This window comes from Python bivittatus, unplaced genomic scaffold, assembly GCF_059951505.1.
Source record: "Python bivittatus isolate LINGU-HERP-01145 unplaced genomic scaffold, Pbiv_v1 ctg000530_np1212, whole genome shotgun sequence".
NCBI classification, from domain to species: Eukaryota; Metazoa; Chordata; class Lepidosauria; order Squamata; family Pythonidae; genus Python; species Python bivittatus.
Genome location: NW_028277085.1, coordinates 277,116 through 297,827, shown reverse-complemented (window position 1 = coordinate 297,827; position 20,712 = coordinate 277,116). Strand labels below are relative to the sequence as shown.

The 20,712-nt window shown below is 51.7% G+C and overlaps 2 protein-coding genes across 3 annotated transcripts in view; both read left to right on the top strand.

Annotated features, from left to right (window-relative positions):
- Positions 1-7,342, top strand: part of RFX7 (regulatory factor X7) — a 28,852-nt gene extending 21,510 nt beyond the window's left edge. Inside the window, exons 11-15 of one of the 2 annotated variants that reach the window (XM_088148210.1) lie at positions 573-611; positions 1,129-1,182; positions 3,491-3,548; positions 5,637-5,797; positions 6,371-7,342. The gene's annotated coding sequence lies outside the window, so the exon portion shown is untranslated. Of the gene's footprint in view, positions 1-572; positions 5,798-6,370 lie in introns of both variants that reach the window. The other variant, XM_088148211.1, reaches the window with a different exon arrangement.
- A 4,209-nt stretch (positions 7,343-11,551) lies between these two features.
- PRTG (protogenin) overlaps positions 11,552-20,712 on the top strand; it is a 42,827-nt gene continuing 33,666 nt past the window's right edge. Inside the window, 2 exon segments of the mRNA XM_088148192.1 lie at positions 11,552-11,630; positions 12,826-13,128. Of these exon segments, the coding sequence (XP_088004318.1) occupies positions 11,567-11,630; positions 12,826-13,128 (367 nt within the window). The 5' untranslated portion in view covers positions 11,552-11,566.

The following is a 20,712-nucleotide window of genomic DNA, read 5'->3' as shown; positions in this document are numbered from 1 at the left end:
TGCTTGGGCAAGTTTTATTTGTAGCCTAAAACAGCTATTATTACAAAATATCAACATACATTGGCAAAATGATATACACTTAAAAGATAACTTTTTGTACTTTTGAGAAGCGTTGAATGCTGTTTGCTATATTTTGACTGTAGATACAAGGGTCAGTTCACACATAGCTGAAGCCTTCGTTTGCTGAACAAGCCTTGTGGCCTGATTCACACATTGCACTGAGCCATTAACCATGGCTTACAAATCACAGTGGCTGAGGCTAACCTTAAACCGAACAAACATCATGGTGGTTTAGTGCAGATGTTCGAAAGCAGCTATATCTTTGCTCTGTGCAAGACAGAATGATTCGAGGGAGGGAGGGTGATTGGGGCACTTTTGCTGATCTGCATTTCCTTCCAGCTTCCTTGATGCCACCTATCTCTGCAATTTGCTTCTCACTGGTGGCACCTTCACCTGATGGCCCGAGAGGTTCATTCTGCTGGAGTTTTTGGGAAGGACACTCATTTGGGGGAAACTGCAGCAAAGGACAGCTTTGTATTCTGTGTAGTAACTTACTCTCTCTTTACTCACAGACATTGAATCCAAAGTGGAATGAAGAATTTGCATTTCGGGTAAATGGCTTTGTGGTACAGTATATTGATGTATCAGATTAAACAAAGTAATCTGACATAGGGTAAGACACACTGTTTTAAGTTAATGATGATGATGATAATAACTTAATAAATTTATATGCTGCCCAACTCCCAGTGAGTCCAGTCTAGCATAGGGGTGGAATCATTTTGCAACCCTGAGGGCTGGGGCCAAAAAACCGTCCCCTTTTTGCATTGCACTTTCTGGAATGGAGTGAAGGACAAGGGCAAAATAAATGCTTTAAATCTTTCAGAAATTTCAGATATCCATTTCATCCCTTAAAACTCTGTAAGATGTGCCACCACCCCCCCACCCTCACCCCCATGGTTTCTAACCCATCCGCTTTTGGAAAAAGATCCTTGACATCCTGCATAAAGCCTGGTGCTGCCCTCAGATGGATGGAAATTGCACATTCCCTGTCTGGTGCAAAACACATTTTTACTAGTTAATTCTGCTTTTCTTCAAAACAAAGTAACTAGATTGTACCGTTTGTTTTAGATTATTCCTGAGAAGCATTGGCTTCTCTTTGAAGTATTTGATGAAAACTGCCTGGTAGGTCATTTTAAGAGATTTGCTGTTGTTATTATCATAATGGGTATGTGACATTAAAAAAGTAATCTTTTTCATTTGAGAAGACCTAGTGTGGATTTTGGATGTCCTACTAACCATTGCAAGCTGTTCTTTATCTTCTATGGTCATTTTCAGTTGTGAGATGCTTGTAGGGACCTTACACCTGTATTTTTAACAGATATATTCAAACGTCTTTTTTAGCCTAGCATGCAGTGGGGGGGGGGGGGCAGAATATTCTGAGTAAGTGGGGGTTTTGAAGAAAAAACAGATGGAACGCAGCTGTTCCTGAGATTGGGGCTGGGGGAGTCCAAGCTGATACATCCACTTTTCTACAGAATGCAAGGCAGAGATTAGGCTCTGGGTGTGTGTGTGTGTGTGTGTGCATATGCATGCGTGCACACACACGCACATGCATGTATGTGGAATTCCAGCATAGTCAAGAGTCCCATTCCTGCAAATGTCAATAATAGACATAGCTCGGGGACTAACTGTTGGGTTCTTGGTGTTCTCTCTTGAAAGCAATTTCTCTTTATTTGTAAAGATAGGTTTTGCTCTGTGTGGAAAGTGGAATCACACACATTCCACGTGGATATCAAAGCACTTTTTACGGCTGTGCTTCACAATTTTTTTTTTCCTTTCCCTAGACAAGAGATTACTTTCTTGGCCAAGTAGATGTTCCTCTCTGTCAACTGCCAGCTTGTATTCATTCAGAACTTCTTCAAAACAATGTTTTTATATTCTTGATTAGAATACAGGTAGCCCTTGGGTTATGACGGAATTGGGACCCGGATTGCTGTCGCTAAGCGATGCAGTCATAAAGCGTGATGTCACATGACTGCATCGCTTAGCGATGGCAATCGAAGCAGTCCCGGTTGCCGTTGTAACCCCAAGACGTGCAGGTCATTAAGCAGGAAGAAGCAGGAGTCTCCGGTAAGAAGCATGGTGGTGCCGCAGGTGTGCAGGGGAGCCCCAGGGCAGAATGCACATGAATTGGGGAAGGAGGGTGCTGTGGTGTGGCATGAGCACAGGGAGGCCAAGGGAAGGAGAGCGCAGCACAGTGTGCAGGAAGTGAGGGAGACTTACCAGAGCGACTTGTGACCTTCCCTGCCAGCCTCCCCATTGACTTTACTTGTGGGAAGCCAGCAGAGAAGGTCACAAACAGTGATCACATGACCACAGGACACCGCAATCATAGTAAGTGCAAACTGGTTGCCAAGCACCCAAATCGCGATCACATGACCGTAGGGGCACTGCAACAGTTGAAATTTCAAGGACTGGTCGTAAGTACCACTCATTCAGCACCGACGCAACTTTGGACGGTCACTGAACAAGTGGAGGACTACCTGTACTCCGCTAATAATTTTTGCAAATATTTGTTCTGTTTGCTGGCAGGGGCTAGAAGAGAGAATGCATTTGATTAGGCACGGGAGTGAAGTTATATATATGGATTAAAGTGAATTTAGCTAATTTGCATATATTTTGTATTTTTAAAATTATTGTAACCTGCATAGAGTGTTTATGCAAATAGAAAGGCGGGTATATATTTAATAATATAATAATAATTGGGTTTTTTTAATCGCTTTGATTTTAAACTGCATTTGTGAACAGTTGCTCTGAGGTGCACATGTTTGAGAACTTAAAAAAACTTCCCTGGAAGAGTTGAGTTCCCTGAATTGTCTAGGTATCCTCTGGAAACAAAAGACAGAGGACAAAGAGGGATGCGGGGAGACATTACTGTGCTAGAGGAGCCTTGCCGAAAGTCACTGGCCACAGTGCTTTAATTTGGGTTCCTCTGGAGTCCGGCTGTTCCTGCCAACCTCCACCAGGTGGGGATGTAACAAATATCTGGATCTTAAAACATTTCCACGTTCTAAAAAAATGTCTGTAAAAATCTACCTGTTATTTCTGCGGGTTCCATTTTACTGAAATAATTGTAGTTATTCCCATGTGATTCCATAAAACAGTTGGCAGCTATTTACATCTCCTAACATTGCTGGCTTCCTGTTCCCAATGTCCTGTTATTTCTGTGCCTAATTTTATGACATCCTAACCACCCTCTTCCTCCCACCTTCCCCTGAGGAGGCTGCGACCGAAGTTTGACTTGATCACTTGATCGTAGCTGAAGGGCAGGACGGAGCTTGCCTCTTAGGCTAGTAGGCACCTTTGCTGTGGCCATTAAGCCACGATGCCGTGCTTATGTGAAATGCCTTTTGCAAAATGGTTTGCAAAACATTGTCTTGATTACATCATGCATCCTATGCCTTAAGTGATCGTTTCCCCTTCTGGACAGAGAATCCGACTACCGAGAGGCCATACACCTTGAAGGACTTCACCTTCATCCAAGAAAGGTAGTAACCGTGAGATCTAGAAAACCGCATTCTCTATCTTCATTCTGGTAATTGGCCTCTTGGCTCCTGAAGCCACTGTGGGCTCTAGCACAGGCATTTTGGGAAGAAAAGCACAAACGCTCAATCTCAGCTGCACTCACCTGAGCAGGAGACCCTGGGCAGGATTCGTGGGTAGCTTTTAAAATGAAACCTCCAGTGAAAATTGGGTTGGGAATGGTGACCCCAGTCTTATAAAATGTCATTTAGAGGGAAGTGGAAAGTTGTCAGCAAAGTCCAGCAAATTCACACTTAGCAGCAACATAGAAAACTTCTAAGAAAGAATATTGTGGAGAGGGTCACCTGTCTCCAGAATGCCTCGGGTTTACTCCAAAATAGTAGAAGTTCGTCTAAGAGGGCAGCAGCATGGTTAACGAGTCCTTTCAGAGGAGCTGCTGCTGAAAAGAAATCTTCTAGACAATGGGAACCTGGTCCTAAGGAGAAGCTCAGACATGGTCACTAAGATGCACAAAGGAAATGCTGGAAACAGTGGCTTGGCAAGGAGTGTGCAGCTGGAGAAAGGCATTCCTGCTGCTGGCCATCATTTATGTTTTATTTATTTATTTATATTTCAAATTTGTCACTGCCCATCTCACATCACACCTTGGAAATAAGATTAAAGAGATACAGAGAAGAGCAGCCCAAGTAATCAAAATGCTGGGGATTAGATAATGTTCTGGAACATTTTTGATTGGAAAAAAAAATCATATTTTTTCTCTCATGGGGGATGTGATAAAATTGCATAGAAGTAGGCATGAGATGGCAGAAGTAGAGAGGCAGACCTTTCCCCCCTCTTTTCTGCTGGAATCACTGAGGAGCATCTAGAGAAGCTGCGTTGGGGATGGAAGGAAACCCCTTTTCATGCAGCAACACAGAGTTAAACAATGGCACTGGTTGTGATGTGATGACTTTCACAATCTTGGATGGTTTTAGAAGGGGAGCAAGATGCTGTCAAGGATGCCCCTCCCGTGTCAGCTGTATCTTCTAGTACAGGCCCAGATGTTTCTCATTGGAGGCTGGGCATACAAAGAGGAAGATCCTTTTGCCCTTGGGTCCCACAGATATCTTATTTGGGGGGGGGGGTCCATTTTTTGTTGCAGCCGTAAGTCCAGAGTAAAGGGGCATCTCAGGTTAAAAATGACTTACATGCCTAAAAGCAGTGGGTGCAAAGAAGAAGGTACAGAGCAAGCCGAAGAGTTGGAGGTGGGTGTTCTGTGTAAAATGTGGTCCAGCCTCAGCCCGTTTAGAGCCCTTGGAATTCTGGATCTGGTCATAGGAAGGCCCTCCCTGAGAGCTGCCTTGCTCACGTACTCTTCTTGCCATGTGTTTCAAGCCCCTTCCCTGACCTGATGCCCTCCAGATGTGTACAGCCTCTGCCTTGTCAACTGGTCTGCAAGTTGAAGTTCCAGCACATCTGGAGGGCACCAGGTTGGGGAAGATGATCATCTTCTGAAGTCAGATCAGTATAATCCTTGGACATGACTTTTATATAGCTATGGAATTCCAAAAGAGTTTCATAAAGCACTTCTTTCCTTCCTTCCTTCTGTGTAATAATTGAATAGAGGAGAAACAATTCCTCTCTCTTGCATTTGCTTATTTGGAGCCTTCAGACTGAATGAAACCCTGCATACTTCATGACATTAGGAATTTATTTGACTCCCCTCATTATATGACGAGTTATTGCAGATATCAGATCATAGTACTAAATAACTGCATCCATTATCAATAATTCAAAATACAATTTGATACTAAATTAAGTAATTGCTCTTACCACATATAGCCTTCTTCTTTACAAATCAGACTGAATTAAGATTTCTCAGGCCCCAAGGCTATGTCCAAACGTTTAGACTCCTCTCTTCTCTTTCCTTTCATAGGAAGGATCTAAAATAGGTTGCCCTTGTTTGTACAAGGTTTAAACGCCATGTGTGAGAGTTCCATGACAGCAGCAAGGAAACATCAGCTGCCTTTCTGGCATTGCCTGCTGGAGTGTTAGGTGGTGTGCATTGTTGGTGTTAGAGAACCATGACAGTGGCATCTTTTTGTTATTTGCAGCCTGGAAGGATTATCTTGGACCAGCCAGATGCAACCTGCCAACTGCAGGAGCAAGAGTCTTCTCTGTCTCAAGGCTGGGAAGAAAGACAGGATGTCCTGGGCAGGACCTACTGTGTCCACCATGAAGTCAGAAGGTCCCAGTGGAAAAGGGCAACCCCACAGTAGGTCATTCTGTATTTTTATTTCAGTTGGTCTGCTGTAGTTTTACTTTTTGGGGTTGGTTTAACAGATTAGCTTTCTGTCTCTTGAGGTTTCCAGCTGCAGTTCTGAGTCGTAGAATTATAAAGCAGGAAGGGCCAAGTCCAACCCTCGCTCATCTGCAGAGTGGGAAGGATTCCTTCCAACTCCTCATCCAAATCGTGATTTGGAAATGCGGAGTCCTCTGTCAACAGGCCCAGAGCTCTGGGAGTTGTAGTGCTCAAACATCTAGAGGGTACAAGGTAGGGAAAGTGGCTGTAGCCGCATAGGTCTGTTTCAGACCCTTTCTAACTGCTTTTTTAAAAGGAAGCACTGTTTGTGACAGAGAGAAGATGCCATTTGTAGAACTGATCCCTTTAGGTCAGTTGTCCTTCTCAGGTCAGTTGTCCATGGATCACTACTTTCAAGCATTCATCTTCCTTATAGAGGTCAGATTGATAGGTTCTGTGCCAAGGCCAAACTTGCTAGTTCCGCTTCCTCAAAAACGTGACACCCCAAGATTTTATCCAGTTGCCATAGGATTTTTTTTTTAACAGAGATTGTGAACCAGATGTTGAAGGAGGCTGTGTTCACCTGGAGGTTCAGCATGCTTCGGCCCATCAACATGAAATAATGGAGGACGCTGAGAGTTTTGACAGCAGAGACTCTCCTGAGGTGAGAATCACACATCATGGAGCTAGTTGCTGCATCAAAGGCGCTCAGCCCTGGCATCCTCATGCGGCTTTCCCGTTTCTGTGCAAAGGGTTGGGAGATTATCGCAGAAGATGAAGTGACCATGCATAGCATGCTGTGCAGCAGGGCGGCCCCGTAGAAACCTGTTCTGCAGCAGAGCTGACTTTCTCTGGAAACCCAGTTCCTGGTCAGCACCTTCATCCGCTGTAAGAATGACCATTGTCACACTAGGGCCTATGATGTGCTTCTGATCCCCCACCTACGCACACAAAGTCTCTCAGCTGCAGTCCTGATCAAAAGTAGTTGCTCTGCCCTTGGAGCTGAACCCTAGATGCTGAGGGCAGCAATGAAGTGGAATTCTGAGTCCGGGAGCACTTCAGACCCAGAGCTCCCCCAGTAACAAAGCTAAGAGGAGATCCCACCCAAGGCTGAGCCACACAGCGTACCTCCCACCCACCTGAGTCAGCAGACCTATTAGCCGAAGCGTGACTAGTTATTTTGTGGTCTTAAAATGCTTCTTCCCAGTTAAGATAATAGAATTTTATAATAATAACAATAACAGCAACAATAACAACTTCTGGAGCACCCCTGGAATACCATCGGCCTTGACAAAATCGCCATCAGTCAAGTGCAAAAGACAGCTTTCCTTGGAACAGCTTCCCTCCTGCAACGATCCCTTTAACCCCATCACACAACAACATCTGCCCATCCCAGGTCCTTGGGAAGGACTCGAGAGGGGGACAGAAATGCCAAATCCAGTCTAAACATCTGGCTGACTGTGCGACCAACCCTAATAAAAACGGCGAACACATTTGTTGCCTTTTCAAAACCCTCTCAATCTGCTTTTTTTGGTCGTTTTTGGTCTGATACAATATGCATTAAGATGCATCCTCTCTGTCTTGAAATAGAAGACAGGATGTGCCTGAATGTCAATGCATGCCGTCTTTGAAAAGGAGGAATTAATGCAATTCAAACAACTTTCAAATGGGGTTACGTTATCATATTGGACCAGAAAAATTACTCTGGTGTAGGGTTCAGGTCTCACCTTGGATCAAGCAAGACTTTCTTTCACAGCAGGGCAATGATAAGAAGCGCTTGGCCTGGACTGGGAGGCTGGTAAGACGATTTTGCCGAGATGCTAGATGGCGCTAAACAGCCGCGTGGCACGCAGTGACCAGAAGTCGTGTGCTTATTTGACTCCCTGCATAGCACTCCCTTCTCCCACTTGCCCCACAACGCCACCTCTGTGTGCCAGGCTGAACTGGGACCTTTCAAATCGCCTGAGAGCTTCCATGGCTGGAAGATGGATCACTCCAGCCTGAGTCCAAAACCTTCACTGGCTCCCAGTGAAAGACTAGGCGCTGAGCATCAGCCAATATGGGTATTTAGTATTTTGCACTGCACCTTAAAAGTACTCCACATGCTGAAAAGTCGAAATCTAAAAATGCAGCAAATATTAAATCCAGTATATTTGGAAGCAAAGACTCAGAGAAACAGGTATGTTTTTGAAAAGATGCAAAACAGAGGCTAGGTGTGATCATAGAAAATGCTTATTTTTCAAGACATCACCATATGATCTGCATAGGCTTTCATCAATGAAGTCTCACCAAATTCTCTCAAGAACTGCAGTGACATTCAGATCACCTGGACCCAAGTTTTCAATATTGTTTTCATCATAACAAGATTTCAAAGGTGGTCTAATTATAAGTTAGTGCAGGTGTAAGGTGTGCATTGCTTGGTTTTCAATCAGCATTTGGGACACTGCAGTCTCTCTAAGTGCGAAGAGAGGACTCTTTGGAAAAGACCCTGATGCTGGGAAAGATTGAAGGCAAAAGGAAAAGAGGACAGCAGAGGATGAGATGGTTAGATAGCATCACTGCAGCAATGAGCATGAAACTGAGCAAATTCAGGGAGGCAGTGAAGGACAGGAAGGCCTGGCGCGATATGGTTCATGGGGTCACGAAGAGTCGGACACGACTTAATGACTGAACAACAACAACAAAAGTCTCTCTAAGATGCAGTTCCTGGACCAGCTTTTAAGAAAAGCCTCTCACAGAACTTCCTGGCAGAATTTCAGGGGCAGGGGGAGGAGGGATAGGCAGTGCCCATGCAGCAAATAAGCGGTATCTGTGTCCAGGAAAACATGTAGCTGGCACATCAACCAAGATGGATAATGTAGGTTATTTCTCCCATTGAGAGCTATTTGGGCGTTCATAGATTATCCCTGCCCGAGGGGAAAACTGTTTATTGAGAGGGAAGCACAGTACATCCCAAACAGACGTGCTCCCCCATCTGAAAATCACTCACCCTCAGAGTCTGTCTTAACGCCCTCTTTCAACTTTCAGGGCAGCGCTGACATTCCCAGTGCCCGAGACCTTTCCAATTACTCCCTGTTTCCACCAGAGGGCAGAGTAAACCAGGCAGAGAAGAGGCGGGGGCCGCGAGACCCCTCGGAGAGATCCCCCGGTCGGCCAGGCCCGGCCCAGCCCAGCCCAGCCCAGAGGGGCCTCCAAAATCCACTGGGAGCCACATCCTGTTCCCAAAGCAACAGGTGGCATAGAGGGTCTGCTGTGAGTTTGATCCTTCATGGATCCGTCTAATCCTGCCCTGCTCTACAACCTTTGAAACACCGATTTCAGCAGAGAGTTCTGTGAAAAAGGCCTTCCATCTCCTGCTGTTCTAATTCTTGGGATTCAGACAGAGGGAAGCTGAATGCCATGGGAATATCCACGGATAAATCAAGAAGGGGTCCTGACCCCAGCGCTGAGCACCTCTCTGGCTACTCAGCATTAGAACTTGGGGCACTTACTTGGGCTGAACCCGCGTGCTGACTTTTTCCGACCCAGCTGACAGATCGTGGTGGTGGTCCTAACAGCGTCACCCACAAGCACAGCCTCTTCGCCCCTCACTCTCTCATCGTTTGCGGGCCGGTTAAAAGCCACCCTGATAGGGGAGCCGGGTGGGCTGCAGAGGCCAAGCTCCGGGGACTCTCTGCCACCTGGCACCTTGGGGAGTAGGCGCTCAGCCAGCGCTAAGCAGCCGAGCAGCGAGGGAGGCAAGTCCGTCCCGTCCTTCAGGAGCGGACAAGTCCCTGCTTTGCCTTTCCTAGAAGGCTGCTGCTCTGCCGGGCTTTCTCAGAGTACCTGATTTGGTGTGACCTGGAATCCTTCCAAAGGCGGAAGGAAGCCTGTTCTCAGGAACCGGCCTGCGTTTGCTGGCTCGGGCCTGCAGGCTTCCGATCTGTTTATCTTCAGGCTCCCAAGAAAGGTCGTCCCTCTGGGGCTGGGACAGCAGCTGGCAAGGCCCTTCAGAACAAGCAGGGAGAGGAGCGTTAAGCTAAAGGAAGAGGCCCTGTCGGGCTTTGCCCCTCTGGAAGGTGAAATGGAGGAGGAGCTGAAGATTGCTGGCTCCTCCCCTCCCCTCCATCCATCCATCCATCCATGAAGGGTCAAGAGAAGAACTACACCTACCTATTTACATCTCTAGTGCCTTTCACACAATCATAGTTGGACCCTTCCTAAACGGTCATCCAGTCCATCCTGCGCACACTGCATTTCTTGTTCAGGATCCGCTGCATGTGAACAAGCAGCAGCAGCAGGTGATGAGCCTTGCCTCAGGATGGAGACTGGGTGGGTGCCTTCTGCTGGCATCAGTGGGACACATGACTTACCTAGACCTACTCCCTTGACCTACGCTGGATGCAGTCCAGATTTGGCTCACTGGCCTGAACCAGTGGACATGTGCTGGGGCTGGGGTTAGAGCCCAGTGAGGTCAAAAGCTTTTTGGGCAGCTCCATACCAGAACCAGGCTGAGTCTCGCCATTCCACTAAGCAGGACTGGCAGAACTCGGGGAGGAAGCCCTCCACTGCCCGGTCCATTAGCATCACATTCCATGCCAGGATATCCAGCCAGGTAGAGCACCCAGGGTGGCCCCAACGGGGGAACCACTTCCCTTCCTGTGTGTATTGTGGGAGTTGTAGTCCCAAGACAGGTGAGAAATTCCAGTGGAAAAAGGCGAATGCAGAGTTCGAGTTACAGGGCAGCAGCTTGACCCCAACCCTTTCCCACGAACGGATCGGCGTTCACTCTATCGCTGTGGGGGAGGGGTTGCACCCCGGAGGCATTCTGGGGAGGGGCAGCTGTTTGCAAAGGCAGAAACTTTGGGGGAGGGGTTGTAAGATCTCAGCGAGGCCTGTTCGCTTCAATGTCCCGGGAGGCTTCCAGTCCCTCCATCGCATCCCGAGCAGGTTGCCACAACCTTGGCTTTCTCGCCCGGCTTTCGGGGGTCCGCAAGGCGCAGAGGCGCCTGCCGAAGATTGGGCGGCCTGAGCCCCCTTGCTTCGTACGCGGGGGTCTCCTCTGCGCGACCCGCCGCTTCTGGGCCGCGCGGCTTCTCCGGCCGAGAGCGGGTGGCGGAGCTTCGGGGACCGCGAAGCCTTGCTGGGAGGCGGCGGGGCGCGCAGAGGAGCGAGCAGCTGTTCCTCTTGGCCCCGCCCGCTCTCGCTCTCGGCGGTACACTGCGCCTCCGCAAGGAGGTTTTGCAGGGCCTCGCCCCCGCAGCCCTGCGCGCGATGCCCGGCCGGGCGGGGAAAGGCGGCGGAGGCGCGCGGCGGGCAGCGGGAGCGCGCCTCCCCGCCTGGAGCCCCTGACCTCAGGTGCCTGCTCCAGCCGCGGGGGAGGGGCGAGCAGGGGGTCGCTCGCCCCACCCCGGCTGCGCCGAGGGCCAATGGCGAGCGGCGCAGAAAGTAGCGCCGGGACCGCGGAGCGTCCGGGGAGCCTTCGCGCCCTCCGCCTGTCCCGCTCTGCCCTGGCCTGGCGGCCCCTCAGCGCCCCTCCCCCGCTTTTGTGTAGCCGTCTGTCCGCGCGCGTACCGGAGTTGCACTCTGTGTCCGTGCGCGGCCGGAGGAGCGGCGGGGGGAGAGAAGAAAGAGTTCTGCGGGCGAGGGGCCGGCAGCGGGAGGGAAGCCATTCGGCCTGCGGACCGAGGGACGCGCGCGCGGCTGGCGGGCTGGCCGGCCGGGGAGGGCGATGCCCGAAGACCCCGCCGTTGCTGCTGCTAAATGGCGCCCCGCCGGAACCCTGACCTCGCCGCCGCCGCCCTCCTCCTGCTTGCCGCCCTCCCAGGTGAGCTCCTTCCCGGCCGGGCGCCGCGCATCCCGGCCTGGCCGGGCGCCCGGCCGGCCCCCTCCAGCCCTGGCAGCTGGCCCAGAGGAGGCGGTCGCGGCCGCTCCTCGCGCTCTCGCCTCGCGAGCCGGGTCCGCTGGGCGCACGTGCGCGCCGCCCGGGAGACCTTCGCCGGGTGCGGAGGTGGCGGCCTGGGGGCCGGCCCTTCGCGAACCCCCGACGGGCAGACTTGCGCGCTCCCTCTGGAAGCGCGGCCGGGGGTGGGGGGGCTCGGCGGTCCAGCGCAGCCCAGCCTCTTGCCCTGGCAGCGCGCCGGCCCGAGCCGAGTAAGGCGGCCCGGCCCGGCCCGGCCCTGCTCTGGCCGCGGTTCCCGAAGAAGCGGAGCCTCCGCCCCGGCAGGCTTGGCTGCGCGGGGGAGCCGCGCGCTTCTTCTCGGCTGGCGAGGACTCGGTGGTGTCCCGGCCGGCGCGGGCGCGGCGGACTGCCCGTTCCTCCCGCCACCCCCTCCCCGTCCGCCCCGGATGGGCGCCCCCCCACCCCGGCGGTTGCCTTCGGCGAGGGCCAGCCTGCTCCCTGGGTTGCGCAGGGGCCTCCTGGCAGGGCTGATCCGCGTGCCCCCCCCCCCCGCCGCCGGCCCCGTGCCCCCATCTTGTCCTTTCGGCAGAGAAAGCCCTCCCTTCTGCTTTGATCTGGTCACCATCTGCTGGGCATCCTTGCGTGGGGTTAGGGCTGCCTCCCCCCATGGCTGGCTTAGAGGGGTCAGTTTATTTAAAATGCAGGCAGCTTTTAAGGGCCTGAAGGATCCCAGGGCTGCTGCCTGCTGCCTGTGTGAAATGTGGGGGAAGCACTGCCCAGTGGTCCTCCCCCTCCGGGGAAGGGCCCTTTCAGAGCAGCGGCAGCAGCGCAGGAGGATGTGCCTCGCTTTAGAGCCCCCATTTTGCAACTCAGCGCTGATGATCCTGAGGAGGAGGAGGAGGAAACATTGGGAAGCAGCAAAGCCTTCCTCTCCCAGCCTCCTCACCTCCGCCTGGTGCACCTGTCTACCAGAGAGGGAAGGACGGAAGGCTGACCCACTCTGCTGGGCAGCCGCGTGGCTTCCTGACAGTGGGTGATGATGTTGGGTTGAAAACAGAGTAAAAGGCCTCTGGCAAAAATAACATTTTCCTCCTCGCTTTCTATTTTTCTCCTTTCATAGGGATAAGGAGCTTCAGCGAACTGTTTTTCGTGAGAGAGCCCCAAGATGTGACTATTGCTAGAAAGGAAGCAGTAGTTTTAGACTGCCTGGCACATGGTGAGGTCCCCATCACCATCACGTGGCTCAAAAATGGGGTGAAGGTTTCTGAAAATGAACAGATCTACTCTCTGTCCAATGGCTCTTTATACATCAGTGAGCTGGAGAGCAAGCAAGGTGAAACGCTGGATGAAAGCTTCTATCAGTGCTTGGCCCTGAATAAATATGGCGCAGTTCTCAGCCAGAAAGCGCATCTTACGTTAGCAAGTAAGTTCTCGTTACTTCTTTGGGCAGCCTGTTTCTACACGCCATGGACGCGGTTCCTCTGGTTGGGTCAGGCTGGCCCATCCCGGATGCCTTGAAGAAGCAGGTGTGTTCAATGCTCTGAAAGTGCCTGGTGCTGGTCGTCTGTGTACCCAACTTTGCTGCTTCTGGGCACAGAGACGGCAGCTACTTTTCCTCTGTGAGGCACCAAAGTTGGCCACGTGGACAGGAGGGCTGGCTCTGATCCATGCAGCCGATGGCATAAGAGGTCGCTTAGTTTTTAAGCACCTGGAAGATTATGCTGAGCCATCACAGCCGGCTTTTTGTGGCTTAGTAAGTTGTGTGAACCCTGGCTTGTGATCTGTAAATCATGTCTGGTGGCTTATTCCACAAATTGATTTTAAAAGCTACTTGAGGTGGTGGTGTGGCCAGTCAGTGTTTAAGAATGTTGGTTTACTGCCACCCTGTGGCACTTTCAAGGCATTTGAGCCTCTGCCTGCTTTGCAGAACTGCTGAGGAGGAGCACAGCTGGCCGGCTAGGCAGAAAAGAGGCCCCTGTTTATTTCAGGAAGCATGGAAGACTCTGCTTGCTTGGGCACTCCTGTCTGGGCTGCAAAATGTTTTTCTGCCCCTTCCCACAAGTGGTAAAAAGCAGAATATGTCTTTGAGATAGTTACCTGCTGGTAAACCAACTTGGTGCTTCCACGAGACTGCCAGCGTGTTATTTTGATGGGTTAACTTCTCAGTCTTCCTGCACTTTCTCTGTTTGTCCTGTAAGAAGGATGAGGTGGGTGAGACGAAAGATACCTTTGGGGTCTCTGGGTAATGGCTGCTGCTGCTGCTGCTACTGCTGCTGTTAGAAATGCAGTATTGGGCCTGCAACCCCATCACTGCAGGGTTGTTTTTTACAGACTTGTTTTAATGCATGGCTGTTTTTTGTTCCAATTATATTTTCAGCCTTAAAGATATTTTACCCCCAGTGGTGGTGCAGAATAATGCAGGAAGTAAACTAAGGTGTGGAGGCTCCATGTTCTTCAGCAGAGGACTGCTAAGGAACTGTTTTGTGGCAGTGTTTGCTATCCCTGCTTGCTTTTGCGTCTCAGAAGAAGCTGCCTGCGGTCCTCACACTGGTGCCGAGGAGCTGATCTTGAGAAGGCCGGGGAATTCCTTTCTGTCCTCCAGGAGCTCCTTTCCACGGCTGCTCCTGTTGATCCATGACCAGGGAACTCTTCGCAATGGGGGCAAGGAGGGGTGAGCTCTCCAAGGCTTGGGGGAAGGGCCATTTGCCCGGCATCCCTTTTTCCAAGGGACACAGGTTCAGCCAGTGCAGCAGGGTCCAGGAGGACCTGGGGCACCAGGAGGCCATTCTTTTTACCCATCAGCGCTCCTCTGCTTGGCTTAGGGGTGGTGCCCGGCCGGAAGGGGAAAAGTGTCGATGAAGGAAAGTTCCAGCAGCAACACTCGTAAGGCTCCACAAGCCTCTGACCCGGCAACCGAGCTGGCCTTTCCGGGGAGGGTGGCCACTTCTGCGGCAGGCCCTTCCCCTTCCCTGGGCATTGCTTTCGGCTAGACCTTGTGGCTGGTGGAAGAGAGGCCTAGAGACTGAGCCTTCTTTGTGGAGGCTGGGGTGAAGGGACGCTTAAAGTATGTCTTCGGGAACTGAGAAAATGTCTTATTCCGGTGATGCGGAGCCCAAGAATGGTGAAGAATGTGGTGTTGAATGATGGGGGGAGGGGCAAGGCGGCGGCATGCTGAACTCTCAGGAGAACATAAAGGAGCCCCCCCATCCCCCCCAGACCTTCGCCTCAGCCTTTCAGAGGCACCAGTGTGCTGTGTTCTGCAGACGCACAGCCAACAGTTTTGGGGTGTCTGGCACGCGTGCCCTGCAGTTAGCCAACTCCAGAGCTCGCCTGTCTCCACCAATTGGCCTTGTGCCCACAGCCCTCCTGGCATCCTCCAGCTGCGCTTGGGGGCATCACAGGACTCCCCGAGGTCTTCTCCCTTTGGCTGCCCTACGCCCAGGCACGTCTGGAGGACACCAAGCAGGGATGTTGCGCCTCCTCATTATTTACACGCAATGGGGAGCTCATCACCCTGTGACGAAAGCTCTGTTCCTCAAGACGGCTACGCTGATAGCATTTGGATGTTTTAAACTGCCGTTTCCTTGTGTGCATAAAATGTGTCCAAAGTCTGTGATTCTCCAGTGATTCATAACTTCTGCAATTAACATGAGAAGGCCTGAACTCTGTTTTAGGATAAGTTGCATAGATTGGAATTAAGCTAAGTTGCCTGTTGTCTGCTGCAGGATCTTTGGGGGATGGGTGGGTGAATTTCCAGCATTTTGTGCTGAAAGGAAAGAGTTTTCCCTGGTTTGTGATCACTTTACAGCCTTGAAGAACAAAACAACTTTCTTTGTGGCTAAGCTGAACCTCGACATCATCAGTAGGTGGAAGAGGGACCTTCCTGGTTTCCCCTCCCCTCCCCTCCCCTCCCCTTCTCTCCCCTCCCCTCCTCCCTTCCTTCCTCCCTTCCTCTGGAGAAGCACAGGGTGATTGCAGCAGGGTGGATCCTTGCTCAAGTCTTTCAGCACCTTGCTGTCTTGGGTTTCACAGTGTAATACTGGGTGCTGGGTTTGGAAATCTAACACCTTAATCTACCATGGAGTTTAAGGCCTCAGCACACAAAGAGCCTAAAAAGTTGGCCAGGGAAGCGGAGTGTTGTTGCACTCTCTGCAGCCGGTCCATTATTCATGTGCAAATTAAGAATTCACTGGGTTAAAAGGTTAGAAACTGGCCAGGATGAGGTTTACCCTTGTGATAAAGAGCAGATGACCCTCATTCACTGGCTGGAGCTTTTCATGTCAACTCCTCTGCAAAGTTAGTGATTGCCCTGAATTGTTCCTGAGGAATGCAGGGTCCAAATGTGTGCAGCCTCCCCCCCCCCCAGGGAGCCTTATCTTGAGAGCCCATCAGAGTGGATCTGTGGGGATGGCAAGGCCTCTGCAGAGGCCCCCAGGGGCTGGCTGGCTGGCTGTCCTGTGTTCCTCAGGGCAGGGGAGAATGGGTCTCACATCTAGACTGGTTCTTCTCCAGCATCCCTTCCTCACCTTCCCCCCTGGGGCGGGGAACCCGAGAGATAAGATAGCAGTTGGCCAAAGCTAATAGCTTTGGGGGCAGATGTCTGCTGTGGCTTCTAATACACAGCAGGATAATTGAAGGGAGTGGGGGTGGGGGTGGGAGATTCCTCTTCTACACTTTCTTTGTGAGGCACCAAGTGAGGGTAAAATGCTAATATCAGAAGATTAGGCTGCTTGTGTGAAGCTGAGGTGGACCAATAGGTCTTAAAAGGAGCTGAGGTGGACCAATATCCGCAGGCTTTTTAGCTTGGCTGGGGAAGTTGCCACACTGTGACCTGGTGTTTCAACGCATAGGATTCAGACTGAATGAGAAACCTGCACACTAAAGACTGCAGATCCTTCTGAAATTATTTCAAAATAGAGCTGTGTTTTAGATAGAGGAAGGGCTGCTTTAAACTGGCAGTTTCATTTATTTTACTACATCTCTAAATTGCTCAGCAACCACAGTTCCTCCTCACTAGTGTATCAATGACCCTATGAGGGCTAGGGCTAGGGCTAGGGCTGGGCCCACCTAGCCCACAGGGGCCCGCCAGGTACATCCTCATCTGCTCTTGGCCCTCTGCACCCAGGGGTGGAAGTGGATGGCCCCCGTGCCTGGTGGAGGCAGTGCCGGACATCAAGACTGGGAGGCACTGAAAGACCCCAGGAAGTGGTTCAGTCCTTCTGAAGCCAAGACCACGTCTTGTGGCAGCATGTTCCACTGGTATCAGAAAGATACAATATAAACAAGCCAAGGTAAAACAGTAAAAACACCAAGGTTGGGGGGGGGGGTCCCATTGGCTGATTCAACTTTGGATATGGAGGCCTGGGACCATTGCAACCTAGACATCATTCTAGAGAATTCCTTTTCCTCTGAGGCTTGTCTTCTGGAGTTCAAGGAAGTGTGAACATATTGGGCTCTTATTGCTTTTCCAGCACCAGCAAAACATTGCTCTGATCGAGGACAAGCAGGTTGCACGGAAGGGAAATCAGAGTCTTGGCCAGGTCTCTCCTCCCTCCCAGCTGTTCTAGTCTCCTGGTGAAACTCCAGGTTGTGTGGAGTACAAACCTTTACCTCTTGTTTGTTATTCAAACCCTCCTAGAGCACCAGTAATTAGAGGCACCCCCCATCCCCCCCATTGAAATGACCTCAGGATGTGGTTTAGCTTCCCAGATAAGAGCGGAAAGGACACGGCACCAGCTTTGATTCTAATGCAAGCTATTAAACAGGATTTCAGGTCAGAAGGAACAGTATTGAAGCAGCTTTTATAGAGCCTGAAGAATAAGGAGAGGGTGGAACAGATGGAAATCTTGAGCTTTGTGGCTCAACAGCCTGAAGTCCGGAAAAGGAAGACCAGTGCTTTCCCCCCTTAATAGATGTTTCCATTTCTGGTTGCCCACAGGCACTTTGCCTTCTCCCAGATGGTCAGGCAGGCAAATGGGGATAAGTTTGCCTGGTTAAGCATTCCTCTGGCGCAGATGTTAACTGCAGAACACTAATCCAGGGTTTTGGCCTCTGGGTTTGCATGAGCAGATCCTGGTAAGTCTGGGCAGCGGAACAGGAATAAGGCTGAGAGGTGGAGGGCTGCTTCTGGGGCATAGTTTCACTGGGTGGGAATGGCCAGACAAGCCGTCAGCTGCTGGGGGTGGGGGGCTCGACGTGGCTGCCCCCAACCAGCTTGAGGTAATGAATAGCTGCAGGCCACTGCCCACTCCTCTGGCGGCCGTGTGGGGACCTTGGGGCTGCCCCTGTCCTCCGCAGTGGCCTGAGAAGGGCCTCTGGCTCCCTTGCGCTTGGCTCCCCCCTGCTTAGCTTAGCAGCTGGGCCTTTTGGTCCCCCGGAGCCAGGGCATCAGTCATGGAAGGGCATGTCTGAAGGCGAGCTCGAGATCCCTGCCCCCTTTCCTCCACCCCGGGTGGGGCTGGCCACACAAACAAGTTCCTGCCCACAACGTCGCAGAGGCACCCCCAGCAGCCCCCTCGATCAGCTTCAATTTGGCACCGTTTTCTTTGGTTGCTTTGCTGGCCCAGCCGTTCGGTTGGGATTGATCGCTTCCGGCCTTTATAACTCGTCATTGCCACCTAAGTGGAAAACTAGTCAACCAGCCAACTGTACTCGCTGCAGTCAAAGCAAACAAGTCAGGGAAGGGAAGGGAAGAAGTGAAGGTGTTCTGGCTGGGGTACTTGTGATATTTGGACAGCTAGCCCAAATGCTGGGCTTTGATGCCCGGCCACCCATCAGCCAAGTGCTTCTTGTCTGTGCAAAGACGAGCTCCCTGAATGTGAAGCCAGAGGAAGAAAGAAAACAGACGACTGGAGCTGTGGACCAGCTGCTGGTGCAAAAGGGAAATATCGGGTTAAGTGATCAGAGGACGATGGCAGGAGGAAAGTCGCCTTCGATCCTCCAGCCTGGTTTGGGTTCTGGCCTAGGTGGGCTTCCTGCCATGGCAGGTGGCTCCTAAGAGCCAAGCAGAATGAGGAGCAAGTGTTCCTCCTCAGCCCATTCAGGGCCGTGTATTGTACTGAGGAGTAAATAAACGGACCCTGGACTGGCTTTTGTTTTGCTGCTGAATCTTTTCTCTGTTGGCTGAGCAACTGAACTAAAGCGGCACTGGGACACTGCAGCCACTGAGCAGGCTTGGCTTGGGTCTGCTGGAAGGAGGGTGCTCCTGAAGGGAGCCCCAGCGTTGCGCCGAAAGCCTTTCCCGGGTGCAGGAGGTGGATCTGCCGGTCCACGTGATCTCGTCTGGATCCCGGGCCTTGATCAAGAAGGCGCTTCTCTGGCTACTGCGGGGGCAAAACTGAGTCTGAACCTGTGCTGGCAGGAGCGAGGAGCAGATCAGGAGCCATTTGGACTGTGTGGAATGTTCTTGGTTGGTAGCCTTCTTCAGAAGGAAGAAGGGAAGTGCCTTAGCAGGAGCAGGAATTAGATCAGACCTGGCATGTCCCCGCATCATTGCCAGCAGGACATCTGAGGACGACTTCCCCATTCTGATTTAGTGCCTTTATCCTAAGCACATTCTTGCTGTTTGCACAGGAGGGGGGTCAGAATATGGGGAGGGCTGCTGGAAATCGCTTGGCTCATCTAGAGTTACCCACTTGGGGAGGTTGCTGGCATGTTCTGCCCCAAGCGAGAGGTGCTGCTGGTTGGCTACTTCATGGCAACATGTCGTAAGGTGGTCTCTTTGCTTTGGGCTTAGGGCATTATGTGTAACCAGCTGTAATGGCTTGTGAGCTATAGTTAATGGAACAGCACATTACATGAACTCCAGCAGTCATGTGAGGTGCCAACTCAGTCATTGGTTGCCATCGTTCGTGCCAGATATTTGGCACAGATGGCTGTCTTAGACTGAAAGCGTTGTCAGTGAGTAGCGAGTGGCCTTGGCTGCCTCGCTGGAGGAGGAGAGCAAATGATCCTCTCCCCTGGACCTAAGTGATATGTTCCCACACTGGGGGAGGAGGGCCTGGAGCTTTAGCTGATGTAAAGGGTAGCAGACAGGCTGCTGACTAGCCGCCATATGGGAGTGGGCTATACCCATGTTGAAAGTCTTTCCTGGACATCATCTGAGGTGCTGGTTTTGACCCTTGAAGGCCGAACCAGCCGAGGGCCTGCTAAACGGGGAGCGGGTCCCCTTTCGGGAGGCAGCAGAGAGGGTCCTTAGCTGGGATTAGGTGACAGCTGGTGTTTACTTTGTCATAAGATGTGTTAAACGTTTGGGGTGGTCTCACTTTTTTCCGGTTCCTAGCCATACTGAGTGCCCCTGCAAGACCGGGAAAGAGGGACTTGCAGCTGTTCTGCACCTCCCCCTTTACAAGAAGAGGGGACAAAATACGGCAGGGAGGAACCGCTGAGCTTCCGTTCCGAGTGGGAGCGGAGGAGGGACTGTCCCCCGTGCTCCAGGTCTGGCCCAGGCAGCGCTTTGCTGGGCCCCTGCAGAATAGCTGCCTGTGGAGCGTCTCCAGACGCTCTCCTGAGGCTGGGGAGCAGCCTGGCTGCTCGGTCATCTGGATTCTTGCTTTTGGCCCCAGCGCAAGCGGCACGGGGCCGCTTCAAGGATGCATGAAAGAAGTGGGCCTTCGGGGCACAGCGGCTGGGCCTGGCTGCTTTTGGCTTCCTGGGCGGCTGCTCTGGAAGATGGTGTTGGGCTGGAAAGGCGAGAGGAGGAACAGGTGTCTCCCAAGTGTGTGCCCCGGTACAATTAGGCAGGTTGGGCAGGAGGTGTTTTCTGATGATTTCCTCCTCCGTGCTGGGCACAAGGGCTTGGTGCAGGATATTGTGCACCTCTGAACCTTTGGAAGGTACAGCCTGGCAGGGACCAGTGAGTGGGTCCCTGCGGTCCTCCTGGGATAAGCCATTAGAACGCAGTGGAAGGCTGGGAGTATTTAAGCAGGCAGCTCCGTAGTAAAGCGAGCAGATCCCTAAAAGAAAGAAGAGGGGGGCAGCTGAATATTCTTTAAGAAATCCACAAAGG